The sequence below is a fragment of the Sorex araneus genome, chromosome 2 (assembly GCF_027595985.1).
Source record: "Sorex araneus isolate mSorAra2 chromosome 2, mSorAra2.pri, whole genome shotgun sequence".
Classification (NCBI taxonomy): Eukaryota; Metazoa; Chordata; class Mammalia; order Eulipotyphla; family Soricidae; genus Sorex; species Sorex araneus.
The window spans coordinates 213240554-213256419 of NC_073303.1; the positions used below are offsets into that span (position 1 = coordinate 213240554).

At 39.6% G+C, this 15866-nt stretch overlaps 1 protein-coding gene across 3 annotated transcripts in view; it reads right to left on the reverse strand.

Annotated features, from left to right (window-relative positions):
* The window catches only part of MON2 (MON2 homolog, regulator of endosome-to-Golgi trafficking), a 100935-nt gene that overhangs the window by 23978 nt on the left and 61091 nt on the right, over window positions 1-15866 (reverse strand). For 2 of the 3 annotated variants that reach the window (XM_004601658.3, XM_055126066.1), the window contains 7 exons: window positions 14107-14269; window positions 11110-11403; window positions 8996-9194; window positions 5348-5976; window positions 1334-1477; window positions 742-759; window positions 326-454 (listed from right to left, as the gene is read on the reverse strand). In XM_004601658.3, coding sequence (XP_004601715.1) covers window positions 326-454; window positions 742-759; window positions 1334-1477; window positions 5348-5976; window positions 8996-9194; window positions 11110-11403; window positions 14107-14269 — 1576 coding nt within the window. The remainder of the gene's footprint in view (window positions 1-325; window positions 455-741; window positions 760-1333; window positions 1478-5347; window positions 5977-8995; window positions 9195-11109; window positions 11404-14106; window positions 14270-15866) is intronic. The other variant, XM_004601659.2, reaches the window with a different exon arrangement.

Sequence of the window (15866 nt, forward strand, 5' to 3'; positions counted from 1 at the left end):
AAGAAAACAAGGAGCACAGGATGATGAGTCAAACCCCTGGGTTATATCTTGAGTATCTATCTGAATGCTCATGGACCAGCACTTTTCTAAGAAACAAAACCTCATTTTCTTATCTAGCAAAATTTAAGAACTATTAATATCCTAAAGCGCTTTAAAGTATTTTTCAAGTAGAAATGTTAGAAAGTGTTTTTTAAAAAATAACTATGACTGCTGGATAAAAGTTACTATAAACATAAATTATATTTTCTATATGTATCAATATATTACTTAAAGAGTAATTTCAATAATACTATTATCATTATAGTATAATAATTAAAAAAAATACCTTAATAATATTCTGGAGTACTTTCTCATTCACCACTGCTTTATGACAGGCTGTTTTTTGGTATAAATCCACAACTACTTCTAAAGACCTCTCAGCAAATGGCACATAATTCAAGGCTACCCATTCCGCCTAGAAAGTAATATTTTCACATGGAATTAAAAAATAGATGAGATTTAATTAAATAAAGTTTTCATAGAGAGTGTTTCTTTGTAAAGTTCAGGCCTTTAGTTTAGGTCAGATTATATTACATGCAAAGTTTTCAGAGACTGTACTTCATGAAAGAATATTTTCAGCCAGGCAAAAATCAAAACCATCAGAAAAAAAAAAAGCAAGTAGAGCATTCTATCAAGAACCGGGAAAAGATGTACTTAATTTGTTGCCAATAGGTTAGGACAATTTTAGGAAATTTAACTCACCGGTGCAAATAGTTGGATCTATTGTGATTCCATTGTGTTGCAAGACAAATAGAATGAGAAAAGTTAATACACATTAAAACTATTTTTCGGACCACGTAAAATTATAATTTTTATGTTGGTAAACTAAACCAGCTTTGTGCATGCATTCAGAAATTTCTTGTCCCCTAAGCCAAAATAAATTTAAAATTTGCCAACTATGGCTTCAAAATTATTTTATGTAAAATCCAACTAAATTTCACACCAGCAGTAGTTAACAATGGGTTTAGTATACAGATTTCTTTATTTTGCACTGCAGTTATCTCTTTTAGATATGATTAGGCTTACGGATTTAAAAGAGATGGAGGAGCTAAGAAAGAAACTAATGACATGAAAGGCCAAACTTTCTGGGTGAGTCACTTGGGAAAAGAAAATCATAAAGAAGAAAAAGGAATACTGGATAGTATTTCTTTTCAGCTTATACTGCGAATACACAGTTTAACATAAAAGTTTAATTGTGAATGAAACTTCTGAGAGGAAGTCCACCGTGAGTAGAACTGGCTACATTTATCAGCCATTCAATCATACAGAATAAATACAATTCATAGGAAGTTACCTGATTATATTTTGCATTTGCAATGTGCTTTGTTTCCAGCTGTCCATACTGTGGAGGCTTACAGGAAAATTCTACAAATGCCAATAATTGATCAAATATAGCTGGATACATTATCTGCATGTTTTCTGGTCCTACACAGATAGCCTGTCAAAAGCAAAAAAATGAGAGGAGAATGTTTCATTCAAATTCCAAGTGCTTTACTGGGTTTGTATTTGTTTATAAACCAAAAAATCTGAGATTGTCCTGTTTTACATATTACACAATCATTTATAAACCCTGAGGGTCACTGAAACCATTTTAATAAAAATAAAAAAAATGTTTTAATCAGCTAAAACACATTTTTCAATACTGGGATTTATTATTTAACAGATTGGAAAGACAGCAACCACTCCAAAGAAGCCTCAGGAAGTCCTGAAATTCTACAGTCTGATAATCTGCTCAGTAATATAACCAACTGGCCCTGAGGAATGCATTAATCACCAAGATAATGTTGACTTCTATTTAAGTGATGATATTAGTTCATCAAAGTGACAGTTGATTTCTGCATTATGCTTTGTCCACTGACTCTAACAACCATGTGAATTACAAATTAAGTCATGTATTAGAAGTAGTTTCAAAAAGAAATGTACACATTATTTTTTTTTCCAGTCTTTTTCGGTCATACCCAGCGATGCTCAGGGGTTACTCCTAGCTCTATACTCAGGAGTTGCTCCTAGCATCTGTACATGCTTGATTTAAAACAACATTTAGATATTTAAATAGAAATCAATTTGTTATAAGTTGACAAAATAAAGACCAAAAATGCATCTCCTGATATTATTTATATGACTTATCTTTATGAATTTATTTTTTGTAAGCCACAAGACTGTTTCTCTTTCTTGTTTGCTTTTACTGTTCTGGGGCCATACCCAGTGATATCAGGGCTTACTCCTGACTCGGTGCTCAGTAATCGCACATAGCAGTGCTTGGGAGAGACCAAAGGTGGTGCTGAGAGTCAAACAAAGGTCAGCAGCCTTCTAGAAAGAAAGCTTAGCCCTTATACATCTCCCGCCTTGTTTCTCCTCATCCTCTCATAGTTCCTGTCTTAGTCTTCTTTGTATCTGCTGGGAAATATTTCATATTACTGATGAAATATGTTTGTGCTTTAAACAATAAAAGGCCTGAGTACTCTACATCTGAGGTACTCTCAATGTACTAAAACAAAATTCAAGCATTTAAAAATTCCAAGAAATTTGGGGGGCTGGAGCGATAGCACAGCGGGCAGGGCGTTTGCCTTGCACGCGACCAACCTGGGTCCGATTCCCAGCATCCCATATGGTCCTGAGCACCGCCAGGAGTGACCCCTGTGCACTACCGGGTGTGACCCAAAAAGAAAAAAAAAATCCAAGAAATTTATTTCAAAAGATGCGCACAAAATTTTTATTTTTGTGCAACGCACGCCTCTTTTAATTTGTAATAGAACAGATTAGCTTTACTTTTCTTCAGAGGACATGGAATATATGGTTCCTTCATAGGTAACCATTTACCTATAAAGGAAATTTTAGAGGACATTTTCATGAGGGGTTGGGGCAATTATACAGCAAGTAGATACCTGCCTTGACCCAGGTTCAATTCCCATATGGCACACCAGAGACCCACAGGAGTGATCCCTGAGTACTGCCAGGCGTGGACCCCAAACAAAACAAAAATCTTTTAATTATTTTGAGATTAGCAAAACAGATACTAAAAGTACGGCCCATACCTAAATTCAACCACCTTATAAATACAATGCACAAAAAAGGTAGAATAAAGATTTCAAATTCCACCCCGTAGCATTAGGTTAATTTCTCAAAAATAGTAAACATAGAAATTAAATGGTATATAGTCTTAAACTGTACTTTTTTTTATAATAGTTTCATTTTCTTCTTTATTGAGCTCTTGCTGTGCCGTAACTCTTAATCAAGCAGTAATTACTATGGGAAAGAGATAATTATCCTGAATAGCTTATTTTCTGTGACTAAGAAACAGAAAAATATCTGTGTAGAGGCTGAGAGTAAGAGCTCAGTTACAGAGCACGTGCATCATGCACGAAGTCCCAAATCTGACCCTTGGGGTGGAGTGGGACAGTCCATGAGCAACACTGAGCACAGCTCTGGTGGTCTTCAAGATTCCACTGCTAGAGAAGGTCCTCTCAAAATATACCTCTATGGGTACCTAAGAAGAGATCACACCTTCTCAAGTAGAATCTTCCCGTGAAATCGTTCCTTTGACTCAACAAACATTTTGATCTGCAACTATTCGGGCAAGTTCACAAAGCAACTCAGGTATGACCAACTATTTAACATGGAACCTCTGGGTATATATAATCTATTAACAACAGATTTCATCAAAGCGAAAGTTACGATGGACTTTCCTTCAATACTGTGAATTTTGCTTATCAGAAAAACCTATCGTATGAATCCAAAAAAAAAAAAAAAAACCAACCTTTAAACCAAACTCTAAGATTTAACAAGCAGTTTGGACTATAATTCTTCTTTATCCATAAAAACCATATGTGTGCAAGAAAGAAAAGAAAGGGGACAGCAGCAGGGGCTATAGTACAGGGGTGGCTTGTCTTGAATGTGGCCAAGCCAGATTCCATCCCCACAACCATACATGGTCCACCAGGCGTGATCCTTGAACAGAGCTAGGAGGAAGCATTGAGCAATGCTAGGTATAGAAAAGATGATTAATTCTGTTTGGGGGAGCCACACCTGGTGGTGCTCAGAGCTTACTGCTGCTTCTGTGTTCAGGGATCACTCTGGGCAGTGTTCAGGGGAAAATAGATGGTGCTAGAGATCGAACCTGGGTTTGGTCACATGCAAGGCAAGCACCTTACCCCATACTACCTCTCAACCTGTAGTAGATTTATCTCCTCTTTCTATATTAGGAAATTGGTCAGGAGAGACTCAGAAACTTATCCCCAGTAAGTAGAAAACAGAGTTAGACTGCACAGCTTCAGTAACACCACTCACACACATTGACAGTATCTCCTCAAAGTACTCCTTCACAGTCTCAGTGAAGAAGGCAGGTATCATTCAGGCATCTGACTTTCAGAAGTTTAGCAGTGAATGATACAGATACAGTTTCCTGATCCATAACTAAGGAAAAGCAGCAAATTAAATTCTCAGCCTGGGACCAGAGCAATAGTACAAGGGGTAGGGCATCTGCCTTGCATGCAGCTGACCCAAGCTCGATCCCCAGCATCCCATGTGGTCCTCCAAACAACACCAGGAGTAATCCTGAGTGCAGAGCCAAAGAGTAATCCCTGAGCATCGCAGGGTATGACCCAAAAATAAATACTTAGCTTACCCACGAGTCAAGAACACCCCCCTCCCCCGACACACACACAATTCTAGGGGTGGCAGAAATAGTATAATGGGTAAAGTGCTGCGTTCCACATGCATGACCCAGATTCTATCCCCAGTACTACATACAGTCTCCCAGGGGCTGCCAGGAGAGATCCTTGAGTGTAGAGTCATGAATAAGCCCGAAAGAAGTGGGCCTCGCCCAAAATCAAAAATCCCAAATTTCATATATATATATATATAGATATACCTGTGTGTGTACACACACAACATATATTTCATCTCTTATTAATTTTCTAATTATAGTCCTACTTTACTAAATTTGCTAATCCAAAAGTAGACAGATCCTCATGTAAAGAGCTGCATAAAAAATCAAAAGTCAACACAAGAGGATCAAGGCAGTTTCTTCAAGACTCTCAAAAACCTGATCACCTTTTAAAATATGTCACAAAATATGAAGTTTGGGGATCTATATCATTTTTATTGTATCCTAAGTTTATAAAAGCAATAATTTTCTTTTCTTTTGTGTTGCAAACGGAGTGCCTCATGCATGACCTACATAAGTACAAACACTGAACTACATCTCCAGCCCCATCTATAAAATCTATGCAAAAAAAAAAAAATCAAACGCAAAGTAAAATAGAGACAATATGCACTATTCCTTGCACAATCATTAAAATTCGATTACCTTCTGAAGAACATCTAAAGCTGTAAGCACAGCTTCCTGTAAACTTGTCAGAACTGCTTCCGTGTAAGATGGGAGGATGAAAGGGGATGCGTCTGAGCTTATCGGGACCGAAACGGCACTGTGTAATATGACTCCCAACTTTTGCAAGTCGTCCATGTTGAAACCAGTTTTAATATGTTGGTAAAGAGCTGGAAATATCTGAATTAGAGCTGTAAGAAAAGGCTGGCTGGGGATAAAGGTTAGCTTATCAAACGTAGCAGGAGGCTTAGTGCTTTCAGATCCGATTCTATACCAGGTGTTCCACGCTGCCCACCAGAGGTTTAGATCTTCGATCTCGTCAGTTACTATGGGTGGTTCGGAGCTATTGTATCTTCCAAGTCTTTCTCCAATGGAATCTGTTCTTACAAATGGTCTGCCCAGGCCAGGTCCCGATATGGGTCCGACAAGGACAGGCCCAGGCACATTTACTGCAGGTGGTGTTTCAGGCTTATCTGAGTCTCTGGCAGGAGACACAATTTGCAAAATTTCCTGGAAGCTTTTCAGTGCGGCCAGAGACACTTCATTGTTTTTGCTGAGGGCTGCTGATTGTATATGGTCAAGAAGAACGTCCCATGCTCTTGAAAAATCACCTATGCCAGGAAAAGAAAAAAAACAAAAAAGCTGATCAAGACTTCTTACAATCAGATATTTTAAGTCTATTTGCTTTATTTTTCTGATTAAATTCTTACAGACCTAGAAAAAATATGTTTAGAGACAAAAGTTCTAGCAATGTAAATTAAAATCATTCCAACCCCAAATTTAGTAAAATGTTTTTCAGATGCAGGAACAAAGGGCACCAAGAAGAGGACAGTGTTATATCAAACAATTTTGCTCTAAAAACAAAAGTGCAAGTATAGGGGCTGGAGCGATAGCACAGAAGGTAGGGCATTTGCCTTGCATGCGACCAACCCAGGTTTGATTCCCAGCATCCCATATGGTCCCCCGAGCACCAACAGGAATGAGCCAGGAGTAACCCCTACGCATCACCGAGTGTGACCAAAAAAAAAAAAAAAAAAAAAACCCTGCAAAGATATGTAGATATTTTATACTACATCTTAATTATTTCTGCCTGAGAGAAACAGCATAGCAACTTACAAATGTTCTCAATCTAGAACAGTGGAAAACTTACAAGTTATAACTGTTTGATACCTATCTTTTCACAGGTCTAAATGTTACGAGTAAACTATATCTACTCTTTAAAAATCTTAAGATTATGCTTTGCCACGTGTAAGTAATTTGCAATTGATTTTTCTTAAACATTTTCTCCTTTAATAGGGAGTTGCCAGGAGAAAGCATCACTAATAGCCTGTTGGGGAGGGGGGAAATAGTACAGTGGATAAGGCGTTTGCCCCAGCACTGTCTAAGGTCCCTTGCACTGCCAGCAGTGCCCCATGGGGACTGCCCGGAGAGGCTCCTGAGGACCAAGTGTGAACCCTCCCCCTGCCCTAGCCAAGAAAACAGACTGTTCTTTGACAATAAGTCTAATTTTGTGAGGCTGGCAAGACAGTACAGCAGGTAGGGCACTAGTGAATCTTACTCAAAGACATCTTTGAGGATAAGAATTCCCAGCAAACCCTAACAAAACGGGGGTCAGGGTGTAGAATGCATGTCTCGAGCAGGGGAGTTCCTAGCCTGAAAGAGCGGGTTGGGAATACAAAATTAACCACATACTACAAATTACTTGACTGTCAAACTCTTGGACTCTAACCACAGAGCGGATGTCATGCAGGATGACTGGGCTGCAGGGACCAAAGGACTGTGGAGGAAGGACAGTGGCATTCGGCTGTGGGCACAGCAAGGTTGCACCCCTAAGGCAAAGGAACATTTACACTCTGGCAAATAACAGTACGGCAACTAAAAATAGAATTTAAAAACAGTACTTATGGGGCTGGAGCGATAGCAGAGTGGGTGGGGCATTTGCCTTGCATGCGGCCGACCCGGGTTTGAATCCCAGCATCCCATATGGTCCCCTGAGCACCGCCAGGAGTAATTCCTGAGTGCATGAGCCAGGAGTAACCCCTGTGCACCGCTGAGTGTGACCCCAAAAAAATAAATAAATAAAATGAATTAAAAAATAAAAACAGTACTTGTTCTAGAAGAAAAAAAAAACAATGAGTATAACACAAAACTATCTGTGGAATGGAAAAACAGGCTTGCTTTTTTTTTAACATAAGGGGTGAAAAAAAGCCAAACAATATATGTATAACATGCTCATAATTATGCATAAAAGTATTTCTGCTAACAATCCTCTCTCACCCCCATCACTACCATCCAAACCAAAGGGACTGTCAAATGGCTTCGGTACAAATTCAGGTAGTGAGAAGTGTGAGACTGACCTTAATTAAGATTGAAAAACACCGAAAGTTTCCTACCCAGCTCAATGGTATCCTGTCATCCTTCTTTGCTACTATTCTATTCCACACAAACTACCCATAGTGATCTTCCTGAACTACACATCAGATCACACCGTATCATACCATACCATACCATACCATACCATGGTTTAATATATTTTAGTATTATGTTTTAAATTTTTTTGTGGGAGGAAGTTCTAACTTTTGAACATAACCTACAAAATTTGAACGAACTGCTCTCTCTTTACCTCTATAAACTAAGTTAAATCACAAATCTTACTCTCTTCATTCTACACCCTCAAACATCCTAGGGCTCAGAGCATCCCATTCTCCTCAGTCTTCTACTACTCTTTTCCATACTCTTTGTGCCTAAAAGGCTCTTTCCATTTCACCTTACCCTTTCCTGATGAACTAACAAGTTCACCTTCAAATTTCAAGTAAACTATTTCTTGGGGAAGTCTTGTTTAAATTTCACTAGTCTGATAATCCCACTTCTCTGCTGTAAGTTTCTTTGGTGCATTCAGTCACGACGGCAATTCTGCATTTACTGACACAATTACAGTTTCTCGCTCATATCTATGGTGACAAAGATGGAGTGTTCTTGCTTCTAAACCCTAGAGCAGAGGTTCCCAAACTTCTGACCTGCCACCCCCTTTTCCAGAAAATACACAGACCAAAAAACCCTCAACACCTCTCCTTGGAAATCCATCTTCTTAATGCAAGCAAACGGAAGGGCTCCAAGCTGCAAGGTTACTACCAGCACCTACTGGAATCACTGCAGCGCCCCCTAGGGGTACTATAATCCACCTGGGAAACGCTGCCCTACAGGGCAGTCCAGTTATTTCCTTTCCTTCTTCATTTTCTGTTTGTTTGTTTATTTGATGGGGGTGGAGGGTGGGGTGCAGTGCTCAGAGGTCACTCCTGGCTAAGAGCGGGAAGGCTTGGGGGTGTTCGCTCCTGGTAAGAGAACCAGGTACTGCCAGAGATGAAACATGAGCCTCCAGTATGCAGTACGTGTGCTACAGGCTATGAAGCTATCTCTCGGGCCCACATGTTTCAATTTCACTCAACAAACAAATGAAAAAGTGTTTGCACACACACACACCACACAAGCCACATAAACAAAGACTATCAGTGAAGATGGGTTACTCTTGGGTAGTGGCATGGCATATGCATTTTGAAAGAAATCTTTTGTCTTTTACAAAGGTCTTTTAACAAAGCACTTTTATAAACGGGGGGAAATATGCTCATATACCTAGAGGCTGCAGTAAGTATCGTCTCGTATTGAAGATTCTCGCTACGCCAGCCAAGGTTAAAACCCACGTCTCGGCCCACTGCTTCTCCGCTGTGTCCCTTGAGTGGTGGATGAGAATGTTGCCTCCTCCAGACTCAATCTTCTCTTTATCCGCAGTAGTAGAAGATTCTCGAACTCGATCCAACAGATGAAAGAGAACCTGAAAGTTGATGAAAATGTATATAAAAAGTAATGATAACATAGATTAAGTGGCAGCATAAAGAATCAGTAAGTAGCACCAAAAAGTAACTCTTACATAATATGGGTCAATTCCCATATGTTAGAGAAAACCAAACATCACAAGTATTCTTATTTTCTTAAATTTATCCTTTAGATTGTGGGATATAAACAAGTAAAACATATTATGTAGAATACTGTCAACTTGGGCTGGAGTGATAGCACAGCGGGTAGGACATTTGCCTTGCACGCAGCCAACCTGGGTCAATTCTCCTGTCCCTCTTGGAGAGCCCAGCAAGCTTCCGAGAGTATCCCGCCCTCAAGGCAGAGCCTGGCAAGCTCCCTGTGCCAAAACCAGTAACAATTCTCACAATGGAGACGTTACTGGTGCCCGCTTGAGCAAATCGATGAACAACAGGAGGACAGTGGCAGTGACTGTCAACTCAAGTTGAGGTATCAATGGAGGGAACTTCTGTGGAATAATGCACTAGAAAAACCCAGGCAAAAATATAATTATGGGAGACATAGGATGCTTGGAAAAATCAAGCAGGAAGTGGTCAAAACTCAGAGAATGTTTATCTCTTAAAGGGTAGACTCAGGAGAGGGGGAGGACCATTATAAATAAACGAAAACTGAACTGAACAACAGAAGCAGTCTGTGAACCCGAAGGAAGAGGAATTTCATGTAGAAAACAGTCATGTTAAAAGTTGTCTCCAAAAATGAGCAGGATAAGAATCGAGCACTTAGCAATTAGAACGCCAACTTTACACGTCGTTTTCAAAACAGGCTGGTCAAAAAACAGCAGTACGAGCATCATCGAGTGTCTTTATAAACATCCCACTCGAAGGCCCAATGAGAAAGGGGAGAAAAAGCAGCCCAGCAATCTGAGAAGAGGGACAGTGGCACAGCCGTCTGCACTCTATCCAAGCTTCTCAGTGACTCTGCTACATGATAAAATAGAAGGGAATCTGAAGCAGAATAATCTGGAAATCAAATCTTAAGCAACAAAGGAGTACAAAGGAAAAGAAGGCAAAAATAACTAAAAAATAGGCTGCAAGATTTACAATGAAGCTGTTTGAAAGGAAAGCAAAAATCATAGAAATGTCAGGTTACTTTTTAAATAAAAAAAAAGATTTTAGCATGTGTAAGATCTGAGGAGGATCCAGGGGATTGGACTGAAGCAGAAAGCACAACAATAAGCAGAAATCAAATTACTTTTATAAGGGAACATTCATTAATTTTTGAAGAGGCATTTTAACGCCATTTCTATTACATTGAAAAAAAGTTTTTAAGTACAATTAAGGCCTAATATCCTGCCTATCTCAAAAATTCACAAAAGCAGTGAAACAATGATAAGCAAATTTTATTAAAAAGAAATGGAAAAATGAGTCTTTTACCAAAGTAAAAAGCTGTTGACTTTGTAAGTTTTCAAAAAGGATAAAAAAAGAAAAAAAGAAGAAAATTGTATAGTTAGTGAAAAAACATGTAGAATTTACCTATTGGAGGTTACTTTTGTTTGGTGAGTCTGCAAGCAAATTTCACTGCTGCTGATCTTTTTGCTCTTTTATTGATAAAATTCTCATTTGATTATATTCTATTTGAATTATGTGTAGTGGTTTAGCAACTCCTGGTCTTACCACTTAGGCAAACAGGGGGAAAAGGGAAGGACAGAGCTAGAAATCAGAGACAAAGATGGGATGAAGACAGAAGCAGAGAGATGAGATTTTAGTATTTAGTTTGTTCTGCGTGAAGAGCAACTTAAAATATGACAAAACTAGCATTTTGTTTTACCAAATGCACAGAAATTCTTCCTTGGAATCAACAGGAATATATTTCACTGAAAACGAACAGAAGTATGTCTCCATTGAAAGCTGGTAACTCGAGCTAGTTTACGATACCTTCCAAATAACAGTGTGCCATGTTGAGTGTTGTAATAAGGTCCCATGGGCACCAATGGTGGAAAACAGAGTCTGCCCCGCACTCTTCCTGACGGCAGGGCGAGGGTCCACGCACAGCTCCCCCAACTTCGCATACAGACATAACCACAAGCAATCAAATGGTGGTGCAGGATGGAACGGTCGATTCAAAACCACTCCTTTCTCTTCTGCCTGCTTCTGCTGTGCTGCCTCTTCTTTATTCAATTCCTTTTCAATAGTTTCCCCTCTTTGGAAAAAATAATCTGAAATATTCCACTAGAAGAAAGTAGAAAAACATTACTTTACAGATTTTTTTTTTTTTGCTTTTTGGGTCACACCCAGCAATGTTCAGGGGTTACTCCTGGCTTTGCACTCAGGAATTGCTCCTGGCAGTGCTTGGGGGACCATGTGGGATGCCGGGGATGGAACCCGGGTCGGCCGAGTGCAAGGCAAACACCCTACCCGCTGTGCTATCGCTCTGGCCCCACTTTACAGATTTTTAACACAAATATGTAACAGAGTTTTTTGCCTTTCAAAATAAAACTTCAAAGGATTCCATCAGAAATCCCTCTAACAGGAGAAAAGAATTAAGGGAACTATCTGTCAAGTATCTCTATTTGGTCAGAATAATTTAGAGGACGACCTTGTTCAACAACTATCTTAAGTTATGAAAAATCATGAATGTACAAACAGGCAGAATCTATCCTCATAACTATAAAAAATAATAATTGCTAATGTCTTGTCGTTTGTTTCACATCTGAGTTTTATTATCACTATTAAAGGGTTACGCCGGGAGGAGGCTGTCCATGCCGACAGTGCTCAGGGCTTACTGACGGTTCGGGGACCATTTGGAGTACTAGCGATCAAACTTGGGTCGGCTGCATGCAATGAAAGCACTGTACGGGCTGGACAATTTCCCAGCTCTTATTAAAGCCCTCTGAAAAACCAGAAGCATGGTACCACTATCACCCTATTAAAATTACTAAAACTTTTGACATCATTTAATACTACTACTTTATAATATCATACAAGAGTTAATTATTGTCTCTGAACATATTACTTCAGTCACAAAACACAATACGACATAGATTACTGAGAAGCATGCAGGTCATAAAAATGTAGAGACTCTAACAGCTGTGAACATAATCATTAAAATAAAGAGGGTGGCACTTAGCAATAATTAATCAACATCAAACTGACCACTTTGAGAGCAATCAAGTGCAAATATGATTATTTTTCTCCCTCATGGTTACATTTTAGTAGTAAAACACTAAGATTGTAAGGAGCATGTTATTTTTGTCTTTAAAAAAAAATTTGCGATACATGGTATCTATGGATGGCTGCAAGTAAAGTGATGAGTTAGATCCATTCATATGGAACAAATGCTCTCTCTCTCTCTCTCTCTCTCTCTCTTGGCTTTCTGGATCAGATTTGGTGGTGCTCAGGGATTACTCCTGGCTCTGCACTCAGGGATCACTTCTGGTGGTGGGTGAATGCTGGGGATCAAATCTGGGTTAGCTGCGTGCAAGGCAAACATCCTACCCGCTGTATTATCACTCTGGCTCACAAAATGCTATCTTGGCAGCCAGACTCTTGGTACCTCGAAAAAGCACGCACTGTCTGGAGCACAGCCAGATGTGTGGGTGCATGACGACAGAACTGTGCAGCACCTGGCAAGCACTCCATCTAAAGATGTAGGAGTGCCGTGACCAGGAGGGTGATTCCTGGTGAACACTCCAGTCAGACTATCTGTGTGCACAACTAGAAGAAGTGTAACCCTAGAGGGCAAATCTGTGAGCACCACCAGGAAAAGTCTGCGACTACAACTGGATATGCCACCTGGAGAGCATCACAATCAAGTATTTCTGCACCACAATTAAGCATGTGTGCAGGCCAGTTATCACAAAGCTTATATCATTAAAGGGGGGAAAGGAAATAATTTATCAAAACAAATTTCAAAGATATAATACACATCTCAAAAGTTCTAAATAACTGCCCTTACCTCGGAATAGCCCTGTATGTTTAACGATGCAATAGTAACAATACTCTCTAACTTGGATTTTATTATCTGTATATTGAAATTATGAGGCTCAAGAAGGAGACTGAATTAAAACGTATCTTTACCTGTTTCCAGGCTAAGCTCTTCTATCATATACTGTCTCCCATAAAGCAGTGCTGACAAAATATAGAACTATCTAAATGATTAAAAGTGTTTTGGCTGAAGCTTGATTTATAAAATAAGGAGTAACCTGAAAATATTGCTACTAAGGCAATATTGAAAAGAAGATAAGTGGGATGGAGAGATAGTGCAGTGAGTAAGGCGCTTGCCTCGCATAGTCAACCCGGGTTCTGTCCCTGGCACTGCATAGGGTAACCCAAGCCTGCCAGGAGTGATTTCTTAGTGCAGTAAGAAGTTACCCCTTATTAGCACCTCAAAACAAAATCAAAAAACAAAAAGAAATAAAAGCAGATGAACATTATATAGTTGACTGAACTATTATCTTTATATGTCCTTTTGGGGCTGGAGCGATAGCAGAGAGGGTAGGGCGTTGGCCTTGCATACGGCCGACCCAGGTTCGATTCCTCCATCCCTCTCAGAGAGCCGGGCAAGCTACCGAGAGTATTCTGCCCACACAGCTGAGCCTGGCAAGCTTCCCATGGTATATTCGATATGCCAAGAATAGTAACAACAAGTCTCACAATGGAGATGTTACTGGTGCCCGCTTGAGCAAATTGATGAACAACGGGACAACAGTGCAACGCATATGTTCTTTTAACAAATTTAATTCTTTTATAAGCCTTGTAAAAGCAAATCTCAGCTCAACATATAAAACTTATCCCTGATACTCTATTAATTTTAATTCAAGGTAAATTTGATACCTCAGTCATTTGAACAACTGTCAAAAGCATTTTTGTTTAACATTCAAACATAAACGCACAAAAGTGATTTCCAAATTACATAAGAAAATCAACACTTACCAATAAACCAATAGAAGTTAAACTAATATTAAGTTCTTGGTTATGAAGCCCAAAGCTACCTGCTACATCAACAACTATCTGTAGGCAAGTGCAAGGCATGGTGGGTAGAAAATCTGTCACAACCAACTGAAGACACTGAAATGCAGTTCGTATCAAGGATTCTCTGAAAACACAAAAGAAGACATTCATGCTCATCTTTTGAAAGAGATGTGAATAAAAATACTTATCTTACAATAATTTGAACCAAGAAAATCTTCTGCAATGTGGATCATACAACGCTTCTATAGGGATGTTATGTGTAAAAAGATAAATGAACCAAACATTATACAAAAAACTAAAGAGAGTTGACTGAAAACAGGAAAACAGCATCTTCCCTTGGCATAGGATTATTTCTACTTGTAGTTCACGTCAACTGGTACAGCAAACTGAAGTCACTGAGAAGAGGAACTGGCTGCAGCCACCATCTCAGGATGCGCCCCTGCACCTAGCAGGTGTCTAGCACACGATTTACTACCTGAATAAAAATCTCTATTTTATTATTATTATTTTTTACTTTCTGGGTCACACCTGGCGATGCACAGGGGTTACTCCTGGCTTTGCACTCAGGAATTACTCCTGGCGTTGCTCAGGGGACCATATGGGATGTTGGGAATCGAACCCAGGTCGGCTGCATGCAAGGCAAACACCCTACCAGCTGTGCTATCGCTCCAGCCCCTAAAAATCTCTTTTTAAAAGCATTTAAAACATACTGTTTGAAAAAGGAGAGTAAATTTTAGCTCAGAATGAAGAGCAGGGGAAGTATTTACTAGGTCTCTGAAGAGAAACTTTAGTTATATAAAAATAAAGCAAATGATAAGAGCTAAGCACTTACACATTTCCATTATGTCATGAACTTGCAAGTGTTTAACATGCACTAATTAATTTCACCCTAAAGAAATCCTGTCTTATAAACACCAATGCTATTTTAAAAAATTTATTTACTTCTTAATTGAGTCACCGTGAGCTATAGCTACAAAACTTTCATGTTTGAGTTTCAGTCATACAATGATTGAATACGCATCCCTCCATCAGTGTACATTTTCCACCACCAATGTCCCTAGTATCCCTCTCCCCAGCCCTGCTTCTATGGCAGACAATTTCCCCCTTACTCTCTCTCTATTTATGGGTATTAAACACCAATGCAATTTTTTTTCCTTTTTGGGTCACACCTGGCAATGCACAGGGGTTACTCCTGGTTCTGCACTCAGGAATTATTCCTGGCAGTGCTCAGGGGACAATGTGGGATGCTGGGAATTGAACCTGGGTTGGCCACATGCAAGGCAAATTCCCTACCCGCTGTGCTATCACCCAGCCCCCACCAAAATAAAAATTTTCTTTTTTTGGTTTTTGGGTCTGCTCGAGTGGGCACCAGTAATGTCTCCATTTGAACCTGTCACGTGCTAGTGTAGCCCAATGATATATGCTTACTCCAGGAACATAAAGAGCACGTTTTGTTACTGTTTTTGGCACATCGAACATGTCAAGGGTAGCTTGCCAAGCTCTGCTGTATGGGCAGGATATCCTCGGTAGCTTGCTAGGCTCTCCGAGAGGGGTGGAGACTTTGAGCTTGCATAGCTGAGCCGGAGGTGGTTTGTGGGTGTGGCTCCCACATACCTAACATTTGGTCGTTTAACTTCTTGGTAAACTTGGCCCCAAGTTGTTGGGGTCTGGCCATAGGCACAGCAGCAATTTGGATATTGGATATTAATTTTAAATACTTA